The sequence below is a fragment of the Ictidomys tridecemlineatus genome, chromosome 15 (genome assembly GCF_052094955.1).
Source record: "Ictidomys tridecemlineatus isolate mIctTri1 chromosome 15, mIctTri1.hap1, whole genome shotgun sequence".
Lineage (NCBI taxonomy): Eukaryota > Metazoa > Chordata > Mammalia > Rodentia > Sciuridae > Ictidomys > Ictidomys tridecemlineatus.
Genome location: NC_135491.1, coordinates 13,169,819 through 13,193,893, shown reverse-complemented (window position 1 = coordinate 13,193,893; position 24,075 = coordinate 13,169,819). Strand labels below are relative to the sequence as shown.

The following is a 24,075-nucleotide window of genomic DNA, read 5'->3' as shown; positions in this document are numbered from 1 at the left end:
GCTTGCTCCAATTTTTGAGCATATAGACAAAAAAAAAAAACAGCGTGTTTAAATTCATGCAGTGGTTCCTTTTAAACCACAGAATGAAAGAGCTAAAGTCTGCTTGATCCACATATGTACCAAATTCCCCTTTTGTTCATAGCGAGGCATTACCACCTCATGACTGGATCACACTAGCCAGGGCGTGTCTGTCTGCAGTTGATTCTTTACTGTGGAGCTCAAATTGGATAGATTTTTGTACTTAGCAATCCAAAAGAAACCACAGGCACAGCGTTGATATTCCAGTAGAGATGTTAACAGGAATGGGACAATTCGCTGATATAGAGCAACTGTTAAATTATGACTTACCAATTTATAATCAAATTAATATATATGCCAGACAGGCCTGGAGAAAATTATCCAATAAAGGTGAAAAAATTCTTAGATTTCAGTCAGATCCAGCAGGGACCAGAGGAAAAAAAATCTCAGATTTTGTAGCATGCCTTTATCAAGCAGCATTTGGTGAGACAAATGCTTCTGAGGTCCTAATCAAGCAGCGAGCTTTTGAAAATGCCAAAAAAGTCTGGCAGGAAATTATCTGACCACATCGTTAAAAAAGGAACTGTTTCTGAATTGATCCGCCTTTGTTCTCATGTGGGTCCGATGCAATTACAAGGCTTAATGATCACCACAGCTTTGAAAAAAGCTTTATTTACAGCCTCAGTCTAGGAGATGCAATTCTCAGAGGCAATGTTGTAACTGTGGAAAGACTGGGCGCATGAATAGGGACTATGGATTGCCATGCAACTGGGGAGATTCACCTGGTTGGCTCAGGTGCCATTGGAGAAGTGACCACTTGGCATGGGGTGGCCCCAGCAGGCATGGCGGAAGTGGCCAGCCACTATTTGTGACACCACTTACATCCCCACCGCTGCTGGGAAACTGGAGGTGGGACCTGCCCAGGCTGCCAAACAGTAGGGGCATTACAATTTACACAGGAAGAAGAGCCATGGGCTCACAGTCAGATGTCATCAAGCCTAGCCCAGCCGGTCAGATATTGCTATCCTTCTGGGATGTTTCTGGCCCAGGGGCTGGGAGCTTGGGGCTCTGACCAGCCATGGGAGTAGTTCTAACTCCTGAGATGGGCCCACGACAAATTCCTACAGGGATTCACAGGCCTCTACCACCAGATACCACAGGTTTAGTGTTGGGACGAAGCAAATTAACTCAAGAGGAATTCAGGTATTGCCAAGTGTTATTGATGCAAATTTTGAAGGAGAGGTTAAGGTTACAGTTCAAACAAATTGCATTATTCAGCTGTCTCCAAGGAATGCGATAGCACAAATAATATTCTTGCCTTGCCACTCTGTAAACAGTCCAGGTGAAATCCCAACTTCCAGGTCCCCTGACCAGGAGTATTGGACTCACTTGATTAGACAGGAGCGCCCACTATTGGATCTTAAAATCAACCATAAAAATTTCACAGGTGTTCTTGACACAGGAGCAAACAAATCAGTCATTTCTAGCAGGTACTGGCCAAAGAAGTGGCCCTTACACATTGCACTTGCCAGCTTAGAAGGGATTGGCCAAATATATCAACCTGCTTAGAGTGCTCAGTACCTTCAGTGGGAGGATAAAGATGGTAATTCTGGAATCGTTAAACCCTATGTCTTGGATACTTTTATTTATGGGGTCAAGATATTCTGAGCAGCCTGGGTTTGTTACTAATAATTAACTCTATTGTATCACCTCAGATATTTAATCAGGGATTTATTTCTCTTAGGGAATTTGAAGGGAATTCACAATAAAGGTATTTACCTATAACTCAGTCTTCTCAGAGAAGACAAGTTATTCCACCCAATCAAACTTTTTGGCTGTTTTGCACTGATTTCCTTCCCAGCCCAAAACACAGCAGAAAAGATTAACTGGATTACAGAAGCGCCAGTTTGGGTTTGTTAGTGGTCCTTAACAGGGGAGAAACTTAAAATAGTCAATATTTTGGTCTAGGAACAACTTCAGGCTGGCCATATTGAATTACTTTTAGTCCCTGGAATACACTAGATTTTGTGATTAAGAAGTCTGCTAAATGGAGGTTGCTTCAAGATATTAGGGCAATTAATTGTGTTATTGAGCCCATGAGAGCCTTGCATCCAGGGCTTCCTTCTCTTACAGCAATTACTTTTGATTATCACCTAATGGTGGTAGATCTAAGATTGTTTTTTCACTATACCCTTCCATCCAGATGATTATGAAAAATTTGCTTTTAGTGTTCTAGCAATAAATTTTAAGAAACCAGTTAAGAGATATTGTGGGAAGGTGTTACCTCAGGGTATGTGTAATAGTCCAACTCTTTGTCAAAATTTTTTGGCACAAGCTATCATGCCTATAAAGGGAAAATTCACTGATGCACATACTTGAAGAGGCTGCCTTAGTTTCATTTATTGCTTCTGCAGTCACAGTTTTGGTGGCCATATCTCATGCTTCCCAATGGGATTGGGAGAAGGTTAAAAACGATCTATTGGGTATTTGGCAGAACAATAATAACAGCTTGGATCTTTTGAAGTTACATCATCATATTCAAGATATGATGATCTTTTGGATCCTATCTCTTTAGCTGATCAAATACTTTGAGAATTAAATGGAAATCCTGGAAACATACTGAAATGTTCTGCATGGTATATTATTGGACTGCTCTCTTTTCTATTAGTCCTCTTTTGTGACAACAGGATATTATATCCTCAGAACAAGAATCCAGGAGCTCAAGATAACTACTCATCACCTACTTTTTCAAAGAAAAAGGGGAACTTAATAACCCTGGAATCTTTCATCCCTCTTCCATCAGCCCATTCAGTGAGGAAGGAAGCAGATCTGGTATGTTGGGGCTACTCTGCCCACACCACTCTCCTTAGGAGTGAGGTCGATGTCCTCAGGAGCCACCAGGCTGGCCACAGAGAAGTTCTGGAGGATGGTGGTGAAGAAAAGGAATAGTTCATTGCGAGCGATGCCTTCACCAAGACAGATGCGCTTCCCTGTGGGCACAGAGGATCACCGAGTGGGCTCAGGGCCAGTGTACCCACCACACCCCAAAGCCCATGCACCTGTGCACTGCAATGGATTTCCACAGGCTTGACCTTTAACCTGATATTCAGTGTGGACTCTTAGAGAGTTCCCAAATCTGAAATGAGGTACAGATCTTATCCCATGTTCATTTTGTTGGAAAGAAAATGTAGTTTTTGTTTGATTACCAAAGGTTCAGTGGCCCCATGGGAGATAAGGACTAATCTGTGCTTGGGTGTGTCAAGGTATGTGGGTTCAGTGAGCACATATTTCTGACGTTTTTTAGTGTTTTTCACTTCTCATATGAGAACAGTACCTATCAGGTAAAGTTAGTATTTGTAGAAACTCTTAGACTAACATGTGGCTCCTGTTAAGAATCCTAGATTAGTAGTCTTGCGTCTAGGAACATGGCTGTGTGTGTTTCTGGCACTCTGTGTTATGTCTGTCTCTGGGTTTTCTTCTAGTTTTAACCTGAAATCCACCAGCTCCAAGAATTCTCTTAAAAAAATTATTCATAAAGTTGTGAATGGGACCAATGCCCATGAGCAGGGTTTCTATGGCTTCCCTCAGATGGATACTCAGAAGGGTTTGGAAAACCCCCTCTTGTTTACAGACCACAGGCTTAGAGAGGAAGGAGTCAGAGAGGGCCTAAAAAGTCAGGCAGGGACGCAGAGCGCCTCCAGGTGCTTCAGTCCTTCCTCATCTGCAAACTGACCGCCCTGGGAAGGCCCAGTGGAGGAAGGGATTCCAGGCATCCCCTGCACTTTTCAAGCTGCTGCAAAGTTGTGCTTGTGTGAATGCGTCTGGCAAGGGGTCTGTGTTCTTTTGGCATTTCCAGATGTCAGGAGATGGGACCTTGGAAGTATTCGGGGTGGATCTCTGGGCAGGTTCTGCTGAAACTGGTTCAGTGACCCAGATTTTTCCAGAACAAGCTAAGGCCTGTTGTCTCCCACTCAGCACACCCTCCCCATCCCTAGAACTGTCTTTCTGTTTGGACACCTTCTGATATCTCCTTGATGCTCACATTCTTTGGTTCAGTGCCTCTTTCTGTTCAGGCAAAGTCTATACTTGTCATTAAATACACATGACACACACTGTTCTATGTTCATTTTTATATTTTCTTCTCTTTTCACTTTCTTCCATCTAAATTCCTTGCCTATTCTACCTCTCTCATCTATTTATACCTTTATGTCCCTATCATATTTTTCATATCCCTCTAAATATACCTCTCTACTTCTGTCTCTCTTTTTTCTGTCTCTTCTTCTTCTTCTTCCTCCACTGCCCGCCTTCTTCTCCTCCTGATGCTGCTATTCTTTCTCTCCTTTTTGTTTCTACTTCTCTTTCTCTCTGCTTCCTCCGTGGTCTCAGGTTCACTCTCTGTCTCTAACAGACTGTCTCCTCTGCCATGATCTCCCTGTCTCTGTCCCTCTCTCTGTCTAGTCCCCATCTCTTCTCCGTTGCTTAGCTCTCTTCAGTCCTTACTCCTCTAAGTCTCTGTCTCTCCCTAAACTTAGGACAGGGCTACTGGATAGGGAGTTGACCTTCATCCACCACCCCATGTGTTCCCTGCTCTCACTGAAGACAGAACAAGGACCCAGAAGACCACTTTCTACAGAACTGGGGGCTGAGCCAGAGTCTGGGCCATTGATGTCACTGATGAAACTCATAATTAGGAACTTGTTTCTGGGGCCTTCCTTCCTCCCCAAAGACGAGGAACCTAGATGTTGAGTTTTCCTTGGGTGGAACTTTCAAGTTAAATAGTTAAATCTAATCTAAACCCCACTGAGTAAACTGCACCCTAATTTCATATTAACCAAAGGGCAATGGAACATGAGAGCACATTCTTGGAACAAGTAACCAAGGCTCAGCCAATCCCAGCACTGTGCTTCAGCCAATTGCAGGGTGCAAACCGCTCACATCTATCCAAGGCAGCTGCAGGGAGCCAAACTAACCCACCTATTTCTGCTATTTGGTTCCTTTTTCTGTTTGCAACACTACCTGCCCATGCAGCTGGGTGGAACTCTCTAAATCTTCACCACTGCAGGATGTGGTCAATTCATGAAGTGTTACTTAGCTAAAATTAATTCTACAAAATTTAATCTGTCTAAAATTTTCTTTTACCAAGCCATAGTAGAGAGTGGGAACAGGGACAAGTGTGTCCAAGACTTTCCTCAGCCCCATGCTCAGGCATCAGAGCAAACTCCTCTCCAGCCCCCGAGGCTCCACCCATCTGAGCTCTTCACCCTCAGCCCCTTTCCTAATCTACACCTAGCGCTTCTTACAGTTGCTCTCATGGGCCACCTGGCTTGGCCCTGCTGTTGCCTCCACCTGGAACCTTCTTTCTCAGTAGCTGATCAACACTCACCCACCAGGCCTCTGCCTGGAAACGAGTTTCTCAGGTGAGCTTTTCCTCACCTACCCACCAAAATTAGTATTTCCTATTTTGTGCTTCCAATACCTGATTAATGATGATACTTGACCCTGTTAGTGTATACTTTGTGTCTGGAAGTTCTTAGCCCAGGAGGGGCATTAAATCATTTAATTGGATGATTATTGGGGACTGGTTGATGAATATCTATCTCAGCTGCCGAACTACAAGTTTCCTGGGCAGGATCTGTGTCTTTATGTGATTTGTTTGACACATTATTTTTCGTCCCCTGGACCCAGTGCTGCATTAGTTTTTAGTTGTTGCTCCATTTTTAAAATAAGGTGACTTTGCTCAGGTCTAGAGATTTTCCAACATTTGCCCAGGGTCCTGCTCATCAAGGCGAGCCTTGGGACATAATGTCACTTCTCAAGTCTCCTGGCAGGGTGGTAGTGAAGATGCAATGGGACAGTACAGGTAAAGCAACTGGAATATGCTGAGTGCTCACAAAACAAAGACCTATCATTGTGTGTCTCAAGGAGCAGATGGGACCTGCCCCTGGTGTCTTTGAAGGGATCCCAGGTCCAGCCTACCTGCTGAGAAGGGGATAAAAGCTTCGTTCTTCTTCAGTGCGCCATTGGCATCCAGAAAGCGGTCAGGGTTGAAGGTGTCTGGTTCTTCAAAGTAATGCGGGTCGTGGAGAGCAGAGCTCAGGATGGGGTACACTTCAGTGTTCTGAGGAAAGGTTGAAAGATCAAGAGACACTTCCATTTTATCAAGAATACAAGTAATAATAAATGCTGGCCAGGATGTGGGAGGAAAGTATGCTCATATATTGTGGTGGGACTGAAAACTACAACCATTTTGGAAAGCAATATGGAGATTCCTCAAAAGAATAGGAATGGAATCGCCGTGTGACCAAGTTATCCCACTCTTTGGTATTTATTCAACAGAACTAAAATCAGCATGCTATAGTGATACAGGCACATCAATGCTTATAACAGCATAATTCACACTAGCCATGTTATGGAACCAACCCAGATGCTCATCAATAGATGAATGGATAAATAAAATATCTTATATATACACAATAAAGTTTTACTTAGCATAAATAATAATGAAATTATGTGATTCGCTGGTAAATGGATGCAACTGGAGATCATTCATGCTAAGTGAAATAAGCCAGAAACAGAAAGTTAAGGGTTGAATGTTTTCTCTCATATGCAGAAGCTAGAGAAGAGGAAGGAAAATAAGTGTGTGGGGGGGCATGTCCCATGAACACAGAGAGCAGATCAGTGGAGTAGAGGAAGGAGATTGAAGGGAAGGGAGGAGGAACTGAAAAGGGAGGAACTGCAGACAATACTACTTCTAAATATTGCCATTCCCTAGCTCTCACACACAATTAACAAATTGATAACACAAAACAAAAATGGAAACAAGGAGGCCCTATGGAGAAGCCCACAAGAGGTTGAGATGGTAGGCTAAAAAAAACAGAGCACGCTCTAACAGAGCCATGGAGCCTACTGCTCTTACCTTGGGGATGATGAACCCTCGAAAATAAGTGTCCTTGGTGACTACGTGAGGCACACCAACGGGAATGAGGTCTGCGAATCTCTGAATCTCATGAATGACGGCCTCCGTGTAAGGCATCTTGGTGCGGTCATCAAGGGCTGGTGGGCGGTGTGAGCCAATCACCTTCTCAATCTCCTTTTGGACCCTTTCTGCACCAAAGAGGGGCACCATGAGCCTCTTTTCACATAAGCATTTCACCAGTGACATTGTTTTCAGTGGGTTAGTGAGCCAGGAAAATCCTAGGGCAAAAGCTTACATCATTGATATACTTCAGAGCAATCAGCTGGGGTGATGAGAGGAGAGCAACAAGAATTAGAATTCTAACCCTTTCAAATTCAATGAATATAATGAACTGTCTCCTATATGCACAGAAACCCTGCAGGCACACAGCACGCACACAAGCACACACGTGCACACACATCCCACATCCACCACAACTTCACAAGGAATTTTAGATTAATAACTCCACATTAAGAACCTGTCAAAACTTCACCCTCAAAGATGAACAGAAAATGATCCAGTATTTGTGTGCATGTGTGTTCATTACAGATGAACACTGCACTCAATCCTCAGGAAAATCACAGTGAAATAGATCAATGTATTAATCTATGAGCAAGTGGATAAAGAAATGGATGCATAAATCAATCAAACAGATCAATTCCTGAATGAAAAGATTGATAATTAATGAAATGAGCAAACAAATGAATGTATTGTATATTCAGCTTATCAACTGATAGATGGATGGAATAAAGAATCAATTAAGAAACGATTCTTTGGCAAATAAAGCAATGAACCTAATGAATTGATAATCACATAAATGTTGAATTTAGGGGGCCATGTCCATGTGAATGGATAAAATTAGTGAATGTCTGATAAAACAAAGGAATAAATGAAAGGGTGGGTGGAATGATAAATGAGGGATGATAAATGAATCATCATTAAGTGGATAAGTGAAGGAATGGATGGATGGATGGATGGGTGGCTGGATGTGGGATGAATAAGAAGATGGTTGATAGAAGGTTAAAGGAATGAAACCCAGTTAATAAAAAATGGGTGGGTGTCGTGTGAATGAATGAATGAGCCAAGTCATCAGTGACCAACAGTCCATTCAACTCTTCTTGTGAATAGTATCAACTCATGAATGAATTAATCCAAATAAAAGAATGAAACTGTCCGTGGATGAATTATGGATGAACTGATCAGTGAATATACAAGTGGATTAATCAATAAAAGATGGACAGCTGGATGGTAGATGGGAAAAGCACTGGAAGAACAGATTGTCAGATTTGTCATTGACCCAATCACCAACAGCATTGGCTCAGTAGGAGACCTCCTGAGCCTGCCCATTGTTGAAACAGAAGTCAGGTTGCCTCTCATCCATGGAGGACCCCAGCCCCACCTCTGCAGCCCAGGAGGAGATCAGAGGACCCTCCCCACGCGCTCTCCCGGGCCCACCTGCCACGTGAGGGTACTTGAGCATGAGCAGGAAGCCATAGCGCAGAGTGGTGCTGGTGGTCTCGGTGCCCGCGAAGAAGAGGGACAGCAAGGTAATGGCGAGGTTCTTGTGGTGGAACTCGCTCTGCAGGTTGGACTTCTCCTGGGCCCACAGGTGTGGAGAGGGAGGGCAGGTCAGGGCCTGGAGCCCACTGGGGACTCGCCTGCCCCCCAGGCCCCGCCCTCTGTCTCTGGGTCTCCCCCCTCCCGGGGGTCCCTGGGTCTCAGCAGGGCCAAGCCCGAGTCTCTCTCTCTCCCTCCCTCCTCCTCATGGCTCTGCCTGACTTGGTGTCTCTCTCTCTCTGTCTCTTTGGCTTGTTTCTAGTTTTTGTCCCCAGTCTCTTCCTGCCTCTAAGGGCCTTTTCTCCTGTTTCTTTTGGTCCCTGTGTGTCCCCATCACCCGGCTCCCCTCCCCTCTCCCTCTCCTGTCAGTCCCCTCCTCCTTTCCCTGGTCTTCCCCGCCCCCCAGCTCCTCCCCCTCCTCCGTCCTTCCCGCCCCCTCCCCCCCCACTCCTTTCCTCCAACCTCCCTCTGTCCCCCCACCTCCCGCCCCAGGCCTCACTTTGTCCATGCGGAGCAGGTAGGCGTCGATGAAGTCTCTGGGGGCGCTGGGGTCCAGGGTTGCTCGGTGCTTCTCCACACTGTGGCCGATGAAGGTGAGGACCTCCTGCAGGTTCTTGTAGACTTGCCTGTGTGTGCCCGGAAAGTACTTCAGGACGTTGGAGAAGAACTCAAACACCTGCAAGAAGGAAGGGGCAGTGAGGAATTCCAGGGACCTAGCTAGCAAGTCACGTGGAGGGCAGCCATCCAGGGCCCCAACCCCTCTGTGGGGAGCCTCTGTCTCTCTCCCCACCACACCCCTTCTCTTCTTCACCCTCTCCCTCCTCCACCCCTCATCAGAATCAATCCCTATCCCCAGTCTCCTTGTCTTCTCTTTTTTCCTTTCTTTTTTCTCCCAAGCCCTCATTTGCTTTTTTCTTTTCCTTTTTGGTTTTAAAAACATATTTTTGGCACCTTGTAATTATACATAACAGTGTGATTCACTATGCCATATTCATACATGCACATACTCTAATTTGATCAGTTTCATTCCCCAGTACCTTTCCTTTCTCTTCCTTTCCCTTCCCATCCACTTGCTCTACTCTGCCCATCCTTTTTCTGTTGGTTCTACTATTATCTTAATTAGTACATCATGATTTATATATACATGAATCCTTGTATGATATTTGTACACAGAATTAACATTATTTAGCCCCCAGTACTTCCCCAATCCTCCCCTTCTCCATACCTCCCAATCTTGTCCCTCTACTCTTTTGGTATTGGGGTTTGAACCCAGGGGCACTTAACCATAGAGAGACAGGGTCTCACTGAATTACTAAGTGACTCAGTCTGGATAAGTTGCTGAGGCTGGCTTTGAACTCACGATTCTCCTGCCTCAGCCTCTTGAGCTACTGAGATTATATATAGATGTGCACCACTACACCCAGTTCTTTCTTCTTTTTTTTTTTTTTTTGAGAGACACCTCATTTTTAATCTTTTCTCCCCTGCCCTTTGGCTTGTACATACAAGAAAAAAAAACATTCAATTCATAACTTTGTGAATCTGGCTTATGTCACTTAATTTCTCCCATCCATCTATTTTCTTGCAAATGGCATAATTTCATTCTTATTTATAGCTGAGTAGAACTCCATTGTGTATAGATACCACATTTTCTTTATCTTAGTCTGTTGATTGGCACCTAGGCTAGATCCATAATATGACTATTGTGAATTGCATAAACATTATTATTTATATACCACTATAATATCCTTATTTTAGATCTTTTGGATACATACCAAGGAGTGGGATATCTGGTTCATGTGGTGGTTCTATTTCTAATCTTTTGGGGAATGTCCATACTGCTTTCCAAAGTGGTTGTACTAATTTTCATTCCCACCAAAAAAATATGAGTGTACCTATTTCCCCACATCCTCACCAGAAATTATTATTATTTGTATTCTTGATGATTGCCATTCTGATTAGAGTCAGATGAAATCTCAATGTAGTTTTCATTTGCATTTCCCTGATTGCTGTGGACGTTGAACATTTTTTCATGTATTTGTTGGCCATTTTTATTTCTTCTTTTGAAAAAAGTGTTTATTTAGATCTTTTGCCCATTAATCAACTTGGTTATTTTGATGGTATTGTTTTTGAGTTTTTTAATATATTCTGGGTATTTGTCTTCTGTCAGAGGAGTACCTGGCAGGGATTTTCTCCCATTCTGTAGGCCCTCTCTTATGCTCCTTAATGTCCTTTGCTGTGCAGAAACTTTTTAATATGGTGGCATCCCACTTATTGATTTTTTACTTCCTTTCTTGAGCTTTAGGGATCTTGTTAAGGAAGTTGGTGCCTGTGCCAATATGTTGGATTTCTGCCCCTAAGTTTTCTTCTAGCAGTCGAAAAGTTACCTCTCTAATTCCTAGGTCTTTAATCCACTTTGAGTTGATTTTTGTGTGCTAAAGATAGGGATCGAGTTTCAATGTTCTACATATAAATACCCAGTTTACTTAGCACCATTTGTTAAATTTCTCCAACATATATTTTTGTTACCTTTGTGAAGGATCAGGTGACTGTGTCTGTGTGGATTTGTCTCATGCCTTTCATTCTGTTCCACTGGTCTTGGTGAGTGTTGGAAGGCCAAAACCATGCTGTTTCATTTCTGTCTCTGCAGTATGATTTGAGACCAGATATTGTGATGCCTCCACTGTGGCTCTTCTAATTCGTTATTGCTTTGGCAATTCTGGGTCTTTTATTCTTCCAAATGAATTCTAGACCTGTTTTCCCTAGTTCTGCAGAGAATATCACCTGATGTTATGGTTTAGATGTGGTGTCCCCCAGAAGCTCATGTGTGAGACAATACAAGAAAGTTTGGAGGAGAAATTATTGGGTTATATCCTTAACCTAATTAATGAATTAATCCCTGGTGGGATTAACTGAATGGTCACGAGAGGCAGGTGGGGTGTGGCTGGAGGAAGTGGGACATTGGGGGCGTGGCTTTGGGTATATATTTGTATCTGGAGAGTGGAGTCTTTCTCTGCTCTCTGATCACCATGTGACCTGCTTCCCTCTGCCATACTCTCCTGCCTGTGGCTCCTGTCACATCTGGAGCCCTGAGCAATGGAGCCTGCTGTCTATGGATTGAGACCTCTGAAACCCTGAGCCCTTAAATACTTTTCCTCCTCTACAGTTGTTCTGATCAGATACATTAGTGAGCAGCAAAAAAAAAAAAAAAAAAAAAAAAAAAAACCTGATTAAAACACCTGGCCTTTTGATGGGGACTGCATTGAACCTGGAGAGAGCTTTGAGTAAATGACCACTTCAACCATATCAATTGAGCCTGTCCGTGAACAGCCACACCCTAGTTTCTTAGTCTTTCTGACCCTGTGTTTCTCCCTCCCCTTCCCTCCCCTTCCTTTCTTTCAACCTTCTACTCCGTTCCCTCTCTTCCCCTCCAGGACTCAACATCCCTCTCTCTCTGTGTGGTCTCTGTCCTTCTTTGGCCCTAAATCATTTCTTTGCCCCCAGAGCTGACCATCCTTTCCCACCTCCCTGAATGTCCCCCTCTCCTCTTCTCCTCCTGCCACTGACCTGGCTGGAGAAGGAGCTGATCAGCGCGAATGACTGATAGAACATGTCCAGCAGCCGCAGGAACTCTCGGTCTTTATAGTCGAAGCGTTCTCCAAAGATGATGGAGCAGATGATGTTGGCAGTGATGGACTGGAAGAGGAAGGTGGGGTCCAGGAGGGCTCCTAGGAGGAGAAGGTGGCAGGTCACAGGTCACAGACTCCAGAGCCTGGGGACAATCTGGCTGCTGCCCCATCTCTCTGTGACTGTCCACAGCTGCTCCAAAATAAAAGAATATTTGTAACAGCTTGCACTAGACAGACTGTCAGGCCCCACTCTTATAACTCACATATTCTTTCAGTTTTCACCAAACTTTGTAAGGAAGATGCTCTTCTATTATTACCTCCCACTTTACAGTTGGATAGCCAGGTCGAATAATGGAAGGTTGCACAGCTTCTCCTTCCTGAGGGAAGCATTCAGACCTAGAGACAGAGCGTGCTGTTGGCCGCTCCCCTGCCTCTCCTCTGGGACCCATCTCTGACTGTGTGACCTCCTAGAGTCAAGTCCTTGGGGCAGGGCTGCAGAGCAGAGCTCCATCGATGCCTTGTGCAGATTTAGAAGCCCCAATGGCTGCACCCCTCACTCCCACACCCAGGTTGTGTCTTCTCTACACCCCCAGGGCTGTCTAGTCTTGCTTGAATCATTCTTCACTTGCTCCCTGAGGTCTGTGCTTGGCAGGTGCAGTCCTGGTCTCTGAGGCCAGGAAGGAGGGGGCTGGCATCCCAGGAACCTCAGGTGAGTGCGACCCCTGTCTCTGGATCTCACCTGCTTTCGCTCATTCCTCTGCAGACCTTTCTTTTAGGTTTGTCTGTCTGTCCCTCTAATTTTCTGTCTCCAATTATCTTCCTTTCTTTTTACCTCTCTCATTCTCTTCCCCTCTGTCTCTCGCTCATCTTTCTCTTTCTTTTTTTCCATCACTGTCCCCTTCTCCTTCCCTGTCTCTGTCAGTCTGTTCCTCATTCCTTCTTGTCAGTCTCTCTGTCCCTGTCACTCCTTCCAGGCTCCACATAGATGTCTCAGAGTCTCCTGAGAAGTGTTGTTAAGAGTGGTGATGAAGGCCTGGTATAAATGAGGTGGACATGCTGAAAAAGGGCCTGCCACCTACACACCACATTATCAAGAATCTAAAATCACCAGAAGTGTCCTGGGGCTTCCCCAGAGCAGAACACAGCCCCTGCCTCTTTGCTTGCTGGCACATCACCCAAGGAAAGAAAAACACAGTTCATTATTTTCTATATCTGCCAATCTGTTGTTTCTCTTTCCTTTCTTTTACATGTCCTAATTTTGACTTTGACACATGGATCAATCCATAAATTGATTTCCCTGAACACAAGTGAATGGCAAGCTAATCACTCAGTCTGTCTTGGATGCTAAAAACTTCACATCTCTTTCCCTAACTTTCTTGGTTTCTCATTTCCCATGTCCATCTCCATTCCCATCTCTCTGTTTCTTTATGTCTGTCTCTGCCCTTCTTTCTCTGCCCATGTGTACCTCTCTGTCTTTCTGTTGCTGTGCACCCCACATCCCTCTCTGTTTCACTGTCTTTCTTTCCTGTGCATCCCTGGGCCTCACCCTTGGATTTCCTCAGCTCCTCCACCAAACACTGAGCCTCCTCCTGAATCCGTTCCTCAATGCTCCGCTTTCCCATCCCGAAGTCTCTCATGGTGGCCAGAGAGAATCTCCGAAGGGTTTTCCAACGTTCTCCATTGGCAAAGGTCACACCTGGAGATGTAGGAGAGGCGGGTTGCAGAGGAAGTTGGAAGGAGTCTGGCTGTCCCCACCCCTTTCCTCCCTTCTCGACTCCCCTTTCCCAGGTCCCATCTTCCATCCCACCCCATCCCAGGGACTTCTAGGTCCTCACCGTATCCCTGGAAAATTGGCTCAGTGATGGCCAGTGTTCCCCGACCAGAGAAATCCTCAGCTTGGTCCACCAGGGCCTCCCGTATGGCCTCTGTCCCACACAGCATGACCACAGGCCTTGGTCCCAGGTACACGGTGAACACGTCGCCATATTTCTCTCGAAGCTGCCAAGCACATCCACACCAGGGTTGATGTTAGTCCGTGCACACCTCCGTTGTTAACCATGAAATGCTTAGATGCAGATTGGTCCAGAGGTGTCTCCCACAAGACCCTCCTCCCTCAGCTTCCAGCCCCCTTCCCAGGACCCAGCCACTAAGGGGTTAGTCCAGGCAGGTCCACTCTGATTGGCTGGGCCCTAAGCATCCACATGCTTCAGTATTTCTAATGCCATCCTGCCTGTGCCCTTGAGTCTGGCCACATCTCCTGCGCCTCTCAAAGAATCTTCCTGTGACCCAACTGCTTTCCGCCTCCTGACCATTTCCTGAGAGGACGACTCTGACCCACCCACTTGGCAGACGTGAAGGGACAGTGATGGCCTCCTAGCCTTGCTCCTGAAATGGCAAAAACCATCGTATCAGCCACTTGGGAAACTGCTGGGCAGTACAGTCACTTCTTGGTATCCACAGGAACTGGCCCCAGGACGTCCCTGGAATCCCAAAACCCCTCGAATGGTAAAGTTAAGTACTTAAAATGGTGTAGTATTTGCATATAATAAATGTTCATCCTTCGATGTACTTTAAATCATCTCTAGATTTCTGATAAACCTGGAGGAATGTAAATACTATGTAAATAGTTTTTGTACTATATTGTTTAAAGAAAAGTGTAAAGAAAACCCTATTATATGTTCAATAACTTTTTTCTACACAATTTTCTTTTTTTAATACCTTTATTTTGTTTATTTTGAGGTGCTGAGGATTGAACCCAGTGCCGCACACACGTGAGGCGAGTGCTCTACCACTGAGCCACAACCCCAGCCCCTTCTACACAATTTTCAACCCATAACTGGTTGAATTTATAAATATAGAACCCACAGCTATGGAGGCCAATGTCTTTGTTGAAGCCAAACATGCACATTCTCAGCAACTTTAACCTCAAATTCCTGCCCCATAACAAGTCTACATGTCTTCACCAGAAAGTCAATCTGGTCAGGTACGGTGGCACCCACCTGTAATCCCAGAATCCTAGGAGGCTGAGGCAGGAGGTTTATGAGTTCAAAGCGAGCCTCGGCAATTTAGTGAGGCCTTAAGCAACTTAGCGAGACCCTCTCTCCTAATAAAATATAAAAAGGCTGAGTGCCCCTGGGTTCAATCCCCAGTATCCCCCTAAAAAAAAAAATCAATCTGAACCTTCATAGGTGGCTTTTCATTAATAAATACATGGTGACAGAGGCTTAGCAATGGAATATTATGGAGCCAAGAGAAAGAACAAAATATATAGCTACAACCAACGACTGGTGAAACTCACAGAAAGAATGCTGAGGGACAGACATTAGACACAAAAGCACATTTTGTTTACATTCACTTCTATTTACGTGAAGTTCAAATGTAGAAAGCCAGGCCCTCATGGTCTCCAGATAGTGGGAGGATAGTCACAAGAAAGGGACCAAGAGAGGTGTCCTGGGGGCCAGCCCTGTTGCTATGTAATCTGCATGTCAGTGACATGAGTGCGTTCAACTGATTAAAACTCATTGCGCTGTGCACATCGTGTCTGTTGTGGGTAGGGGGCGATATTGGGGGTGAAATCCAGGGCCTTACACATGCAAAGCAAGCGCTCTACCATTGAGCTACATCCCCAGATGTAGCTGTGCATTGACCCCTTAGTGGCTGGGTCCTGGGAAGGGGGCTGGCAGCTAAGGGAGGAGAGTCTTGTGGGAAACACCTTTTTAGTCTCACTACATTAACAAAGTTGGCCTAGAACTTTCAATCCTCCTGCTTCAGCCTCCTGAGGAGCTTGGAACTGCAGGTGTGCACCTCTGCACCTGGCAAGCTGTGCACATGTTATAATGATGTTCAACTTCAATAACAACTTGAGTCAGAAATCATAAAAATTGTTGAGGTTACATGAAGATGTCTTGCACTGGTCTCTGCAAAGCCTCCTCACTGGCTTCTTGAACCCATTCTTACACCCCTGAAAATGGATCCACAGCTCTCCAAATCAGAGCAAGCCTACCAAGGGTCAGTTGATTAGGATCCCAACTCTCTCCAAGTCCTCCAATGTCCCCATGTCACTGAGAATGACACCACAGTCTCCATCCTGGTCTACCCAGCTGCAAACCTTGTGGTCTCTCGCTTCTCTGACTTCTTCCCCTCACCCCTTGCTTGCTCTGATCAACCTCTGTGCTGTCCCCTGAGCTGGTTCCTGTTCAGGCTCTTTGGACACCACTGTTCCCCCTGGTGCCATTCCTCTGCTTCTTTCAGGGTCTGTACCAGAAACAAAGCAGGACCATGTGTATTCCTGGCCATGTGATCTAAAATATCTCCCAGCACTTTCTAAAATATCACACTGCTTTTTGTCAATCATAGCTCAGCTACATCACAAGGCCTTATATGTTTTTGTTTTGGTGTTTTGTTTTGTTTTTCTTTTTTATCAAGTCTCAGGATGGCTGAGACTGGATAATTTATATAAAACAGAGAGAATCAGAGTACTTTTTTTCTTTTTGTTTTTGTTTGTACAGGAATTGAACCCAGGAGCACTTAAACACTGAGCCACATCCCCATGGACTTTTATTTTGAGACAGGATCTCACCAAGTTGCTTACAGCCTTGCTAAGTTGCCAAGGCTGCCTTTGACTTTGCAATCCTCCTGTCTCAGCCTCCTGAGCCGCACCACTACAACTGGCAAGATGTACTTCTTATAGTTCTTGAGTCCAGGAAGTCTTAAGATTAAGGGGGGTCTGTATCCAGCAGGGACTAATTGTTGCCTCATCCCTTGTGATACATGGAAAACAATTAGAATGAAATAATATGCGCTTGAAGCCTCTGCCTATAGGACAAAACTCAGTAAGAGAATCAGCTTGGTCTGTGGCCCCCGGGATGCCAGATAGCCTGAAGCCAGCGCCACATCTGGGGATCAGGAAGATATTCCCAGGGCAATGATGCTTGCCTGGATATGTAAGACTCCCCCAAAATGAGGCAGGCTACTCCTGTATCAACCACAGCCAAAGGACAAGCCACCCAGAATCCTAAAAAGACCTTATTTGATTTCCCGCAAGCTCTTCCTGCAAGAAAATTGAAGTCTTTGCTACAATGAAGAATGGGGATCAAACATGTGTCCAAACCCAGATGCCCTAAACAGATGTGAAGGAACAGATGAGAGAATGGGAGAAACAGATCAGACTAAAGAAAAGCAAAATGGGGTGGGGGTGGTGACATAAAATAAGTCAATCAAGTTTCAAAGTTAAAATAGCTATTGTTGGACTGGGGGCATGGCTCAGTGGCAGAGTGCTTGTCTAGGACATTTGAGGCTCTGGGTTCAATCCTCAGCACCACATAAAAATAAATAAAATAAAGGTATCGTGTTTGTCTACAACTAAAAAATATTTTAAAATAAATAGCTATTGTCCTCATAAAAGACCATAATAAGTGGCATAAAAGACCACTTATTACTAATAAGTGTTTTGTGTCAAAAGTTGCTTTTATGTTTTTGGTTTTGTTTCTTTTTTTATGCCAGGCATGGTGGCACATGCCTATAATCTCAGCAACTTGGGAAATGAGGCAGGAGGATCTCAAATCCGAAGCCAGGCTGAAGCCAGGCTCAGCAACTTAGCAAGGTCCTAAGCAACTTAGTACAAACTTGACTCAAAATAAATAAAGAAATAGAATAAAGAAATCTTCAAAAGGACTGAGGATGTGACTCAGTGGTATAGAAACCCTGGGTTCAATCCCCTGTACCAAAAAAGGAGGGGTGGGCTTAATGATACTGAAATAACCCCCCAGAAGAACAGCATATGTTATGGTTTGGATATGAACCATCCCTCAAAATCTCCTGTTGATGCAGGAATATTCAGAGGTGAAATGATGCAGTTATGAAAGCTGTGAGCTAATCAACATGTCCTAGCTTGAGTGGGTAATTGTAGGAAGGTGGGGTATGGCTGCAGGAGGTGGGTCACTGGTTGCATGTCCTGGAAGGGTACATCAGCCCTGCAGTCCCTTCCCCTGCTTTCTCCCCTCTTTCCTCTACTTCCTGACCCCACCATTCCCTGAGCAGATTTCCTTCTCCACACCCTTCCCCCATGATGGGCTGCCTCACCTTGGGCCCAGAGCAATGGAGTCAGCCATCTATGGACTGAGACCTCTGAAACTCTGAGCCCCAAATAAACAAAAGCTAACTAGACAAATTAATTCATAACCTCGTTAATTTGGGAAGGGGGTACCAGCGATTGAACTAAGTGGAACTTGAACACTGAGCCACATTTCCAGCCCTATTTCATATTTTATTTAGAGACAGGGTCTCACTGAGTTGCTCAGTGCCTCACTTTTGCTGAGACTGGCTTTGACCTCGGGATCCTCCTGCCTCAACCTCCCAAGATGCTGGGATTACAGGTGTGTACCACTGTGCCTAGCCATAACCTTGTTAATTTTAATAGAAATCTTAAAGCATCATTATAAAATTACAACTAAAAGCTAGAAAGTTGATTTTTTTTATTTTTTTTATTTTTTTATTGGTTGTTCAAAACCTTACAGAGCTCTTGACATATCATATTTCAAACATTAGTTTCAAGTGAGTTATGAACTCCCATTTTTACCCCAAATACAAATTGCAGAATCACATCGGTTACACATCCACATTTTTACATAATGCCATACTAGTAACTGTTGTATTCAGCTACCTTTCCTATCCTCTACAATCCCCCTCCCCCTAGAAAGTTGATTTTTAAAGTGAAAATGTTAATAGTTGTTAGAGGCTATAAGTAAGGAATAATAATAAAGAGGAGACAGAGACAAGGTGCAGAGGCAGGAAAGTGACAGAGTGGCTCTTTGTCCAAGCAGCCACATTTATTTATACCAATAGGTTACTAGGTCATTAGTACCATAACTACATTCTTGTTTAGCATATCAGTAAGGTTGTTTATTCTGTAGTTACATTCTACAGTTACAATATGTACTATTAGGAGCTTTGTGTAGTTCTCAAGAAAGTCCATTGTCTGAATTTACTGTTAGGCCGGCAGCTCTTAGTGAAACATTGTAGTTATCAAGCAAACAAGTACTTCTGTTCCCAGGAGCTATGTGCTTGCAATCAAGGTCAAGGCTTGATGAGGCTCTAACACAGAGGCTTCTCAGAGCATTGCACCAGCTAGACATTGCACACATATTAACTATATTATTAGATCCTCAGAGAGATTACAGGGCATTCCAAGGGTGGGAAACAGGGTGCCTGTTACCCCCCAGGAGCATGCTCTCCCGGGGAACACTTCCCTGTACATTTCCACGGTCAGAATCCCTTCAGCTATAGTCTGTCTTTGTTCCTCTCCCTCTGACCAGCTGAATTTCATCATAATTAAGACATCGATGATCTTAGTAACACTCCCATGTGGACAAAAGCCCACACAGTTACCTTCCATCACAGTTGCCTTGGGAAGCAGCCACAGGTTTCCTGAGCCACAAACAGAAGCATTGGAAGACTATTCCAAGGGGCATGTCAACAAGCCCCAGACCTCTCAGCATGGAGTTGAGCCAAGCAGTCTGGAACTGCACTGCTCCAAGCTTATAAGGCTGTAAGCATCCGTGGTTCGATCAGGCCACAGACCTCCCACACAATGTGCCCAAGAGATCCATCTGGTTGTTTCTGGGGATCACCATTGGAGCTCATCAGCATTCAGCATTCAGAGCTCTTTCTATCTGGAGCAGATACCCCTGGCTTCTTACCTGGTTCATGTGCTGTGGGATCATCAGGTTGGTCCCCAGTATAGCAGTGTTAAGAGGAGGCAGAACCTGAAGAGGTGTACCCTTGTGAGAGGAAATTAGCTCATGGTGGCACCCCTTCAGGAGGGAATAATGCTGGCCTCACAGAGTGAGTTAGTTCTTGAGATTGTGGTGAGGCTACCCTTCTTACTTTGCCTCTTCTGGATGTGACTATTTCCCTTTCTTTGTTTCCACCATGTTGTGACACAGCTCAGGGGTCCCTCACCAGAGGCTGAACAGATGAAGTTGCCTGATCTTGGAGTGTCACCTTTCAAAACTGTGAGCTAAATAAAACTCTTTACTTTATAAATACTCAGCCTCAGGTATTTTATTTTAGCAAGAGGAAACAGACTAAGATACCAGGAGATTATCTTGCCTGGCCAGATGGACCACTTTATTTCTCACTGCTGCCTTTAGCTAGTTCCTCCCCAAGCTGCCATCATTGCACACCTATCTCCTCTCTATTACCCATGTCACACTCTCATTCTCCTGGGTCTATTCCTTCTTCCCTTTTCCCCCAACACCCTCAGAAATGGCATTTTTCCCCATTAATCTTAACTCCATGCGGTTTTTTTTTATTGTTGGTCGTTCAAAACATTACATAGTTCTTAATACATCATATTTCACAGTTTGATTCCAGCGGGTTATGAACTCCCAACTTTACCCCGTATACAGATTGCTGTATCACATCAGTTACCCTTCCATTGATTGACATATTGCCTTTCTAGTGTCTGATGTATTCTGCTGTCTGTCCTATTCTCTACTATCCCCCCTCCCCTCCCCTCCCCTTTTCTCTCTCTACCCCTTCTACTGTAAATCATTTCTTCCATTTATATTATCTTGTCTTACCCCTCCTTTCCTCTTATATATCATTTTGTATAACCCTGAGGATCGCCTTCCATTTCCATGCGATTTCCCTTCTCACTCCTTTCCCTCCCACCTCTCATCCCTGTTTAATGTAAATCTTCTTCTCAAGCTCTTCGTCCCTACCCTGTCCTTGTTTACAATGCTAAGCAGGAAGTGTGAATCAGGCGGTATAGCGATACCAGACTTCAAACTATACTACAGAGCAATAGTAACAAAAACAGCATGGTACTGGTACCAAAACAGGCAGGTGGACCAATGGTACAGAATAGAGGATACAGTAACCAATCCACAAAACTACAACTATCTTATATTTGATAAAGGGGCTAAAAGCATGCAATGGAGGAAGGATAGCGTCTTCAACAAATGGTGCTGGGAAAACTGGAAATCCATTTGCATCAAAATGAATCTGAATCCCTATCTCTCGCCATGCACAAAAGTTAACTCAAAATGGATCAAGGAGCTTGATATTAAATCAGAGACACGGCATCTGATAGAAGAAAAAGTTGGTTATGATCTACATACTGTGGGATCGGGCCCCAAATTCCTCAATAGGACACCCATAGCGCAAGAGTTAACAACTAGAATCAACAAATGGGACTTACTCAAACTAAAAAGTTTTTTCTCAGCAAAAGAAACAATAAGAGAGATAAACAGGGAGCCTACATCCTGGGAACAAATCTTTAATCCACACACTTCAGATAGAGCCCTAATAACCAGAATATACAAAGAACTCAAAAAATTAGACAATAAAATAACAAATAACTCCATGCAGTTTTTAGGCTCTGCTCAATTCTTACAGAATAAATCTATTCTAGACCACAAAATGATCTTAAGTGTCCTATTTGATTGCTTTTGTTCAGTGCCACCCAGGGGACACTTTAACTTTATCTAATTAACATTTGAATTTATTTTATATCCAAACCAGACTGTCAACTCCTCAAGGGAAGGTCCTGCAGCTTATCTGCCTGAACCTGCCACTGTTCCAGATATTCAGGGGCACGAGGTTTGGATAATTCTTTAATCACAGTAGTTACAGGTGGGAACAGGTAACTACTGACCTCTTCAGAGCAGCTGCTGGCAGTAATTTCCAGGCCACTCCACACTGTCTCACCAGCAGTGATCTCCTTCACTATCTCCAGACATCGCCCCTGCAGGGACAAGATGTCACACCCTTGTGTCACTGTGACAGGATGTTACTCTCCAACAAATGAGAACTGCATGCTACAGCATTTATGGACATTCTAGACTGTCTCCATAAAACACACAGGATACTCAGAACTGTGGAATCTCATAGTGAACGGGGGCTTCGACATCAACCAGCCTCCGGCCTTCCCCACATGATATGAAAATCTCCTTCCATGACCTTCCTGACATACTCTACTATCTGACACGACAGCCATCAAGACTTTTTTAAAAACTCGCTTTAGGCAGATAAAAATTTCCTGGTCAGTTTAACTTCCTTCAGAATTTTTAAAGAATCTGGATTATTGATCATATCAACAATTCTCGTGAAGACAGGAGGTGGAGAGAGACCAAGAGCTGGAGCACGCAGCAAATTCTGATAGTGTGGCCACAGTTGGTGCCATGACTACAGGGAGGGAAAACTCTGTTCAAGATGGGGGGGTCAATGAACTGGGTGCAGTGGCAGAGCCGGGCACAGTGAGTGGAGCACACCTGTTATCCCAGTGGCTCAGGAGGCTAAGGCAGGAGAATGGCAAGTTCAAAGCCAACTTCAGCAACTTAGGGAGCCCCTAAGCAACTTAGACACTGTCTCAAAATTTAAAAAAAATTTTAAAAAGGAGCTGGGGATGTGGTCCAGTCATTAAGCACCCCTGGATTCAGTACCTGATACCAAAAACAAAACAACAACAACAACAAAATGGGCCCCAGATTCAGGAGTGTGGTCTGTAGGCCAAGGGAAAGGGACAGAGGAGCTGGGAGCCACTGTGAGGGTTCCAGCTCTCCTACTGGAAAGTGGGGTCATGGATACTGATAAGCTATTAATAAGTAAACAATTAACCTTGAAATCTTACATTGAAGCAGTGACACAGAGCCTGGTAAGTAATGCAGAGTGTCCCCTAGGGTGGTACATCATGCTTCTTAGGGGCAAACACTCTCTACCCGCCCTCTCCCTGCCCTCCCTCCCTCGCCTCCGTCCCAGCCCTGACTCGGGCCAGCCTCTGCTCCCTCTTGTTGGCAGAAATGATATCCCCTGGACTGGTGCCACCCTGTTCCTCTCTTCCAGGGATAGGCGGGCACCTAAGGTGGTCTGCACTGTGGCTCACATCCACACACCTCTGCACGGCCACCCGCCCCCTTGAGGACTGCACCCCTTGCACAGCTCCAGCTGAGTAGGGACGCCTCTGGCCATATGACCACTCTCCATCAAGATTCAGGCTCCAAGCCCTTCACACCAGCCATCCACCCAACCCCTGAGCTGGAAGGAGGCCTTGCTCTTCCTGCTGAGGGATCCCCAAGTACAGAGGCAGTGAGCAGCCCACTGCAGGGCCCCATCCATCTGTCTCACCCTCAGGAAGGAATTGAGCAAGCCTCTCCTGTCCATCTGCAGAAGGTTCCCCAAGAAGGGCAGAGGATGGGGGCCTGGTGGGAGGTGGCCGCGGGCCTTTGGGTGGCCCCTGACCAGCAGAAGAAAGAGGCCTGTGAGCAGAGCAAGGAGCAGGAGGACACTGAGCTCCATGGTCCTGGTCTGACCGCCGTCCACCAGCTGCAGCTTCAGCTGGACCTTTTATCCTGAGCCTCCTCCCCACCCCATTATGCAACCCCATCTGCTCCCCGCCTCCCCCCCATCAGTGTCCAACTGTCCATAGTGTGAAGGTAGCAGAAAGGTGCTGAGTGCTCACATTTCCTGCTTGCTTGATCCCATAACCCACCCCCTCCCTAGATGTTGGCAGGGAATCTGGGAAAGTGATACCACAATGCATGGGGCAGGGGCTTGCTGGGGTGTGTGTGTGTGTGTGTGTGTGTGTGTGTGTGTGTGTGTGTGTGTGTGTGTTTGTATCTTTTCTTCTGTAGGTGTGTGTGGTTGAGCGTGTAGCTGTCCACGAGATTTGTCTGCTTGTTTGCCACCCTGTGTGTGCTGGTGTGCTTTTGATATTCCAAGCGACATTTCCTAGACGTGAAAGGACATTTTCTTCCTGAAGGTGCTGGTGTGCGTTTCTGTGCTGTGACAACCTGCACATCATCAGCTCATCAGTAGCCTGAGCTTACATCCCAATTTCTATGTCCCTCACCTCGCCTCCTCTCATCCCCTGGCCGCAGCACCATCTCACATCACAAGAAGGGTGAGCACAGTACAGTG

General features: G+C 45.1%; 1 protein-coding gene across 1 annotated transcript; it reads right to left on the bottom strand.

The window, feature by feature from the left end:
* Positions 1 to 1,216: 1,216 nt before the first annotated feature.
* On the bottom strand, positions 1,217 to 23,490 carry LOC101957844 (cytochrome P450 2B1-like). The gene is made up of 9 exons (XM_078032022.1): positions 23,284 to 23,490; positions 13,992 to 14,154; positions 13,703 to 13,852; positions 12,095 to 12,255; positions 9,030 to 9,206; positions 8,429 to 8,570; positions 6,935 to 7,122; positions 5,995 to 6,136; positions 1,217 to 3,008 (listed from the first exon to the last, which is right to left on the bottom strand). Exons 1-9 carry the CDS (start codon positions 23,452 to 23,454, stop codon positions 2,827 to 2,829), a joined length of 1,476 nt encoding a protein of 491 aa, XP_077888148.1. The 5' UTR covers positions 23,455 to 23,490; the 3' UTR covers positions 1,217 to 2,826.
* Between the last annotated feature and the right edge of the window lie 585 nt (positions 23,491 to 24,075).

Coding starts and splice junctions, on each gene's coding strand:
- LOC101957844 (XM_078032022.1), bottom strand. CDS start 23,454: ATGGAGCTCAGTGTCCTCCTGCTCCTTGCTCTGCTCACAGGCCTCTTT. Junction 9,207..12,094: donor TCAGCTCCTTCTCCAGCCAG/GTCAGTGGCAGG, acceptor TCCTTCTTGCAG/GTGTTTGAGTTCTTCTCCAA. Junction 7,123..8,428: donor CAAGTACCCTCACGTGGCAG/GTGGGCCCGGGA, acceptor TCTTTGGTGCAG/AAAGGGTCCAAAAGGAGATT.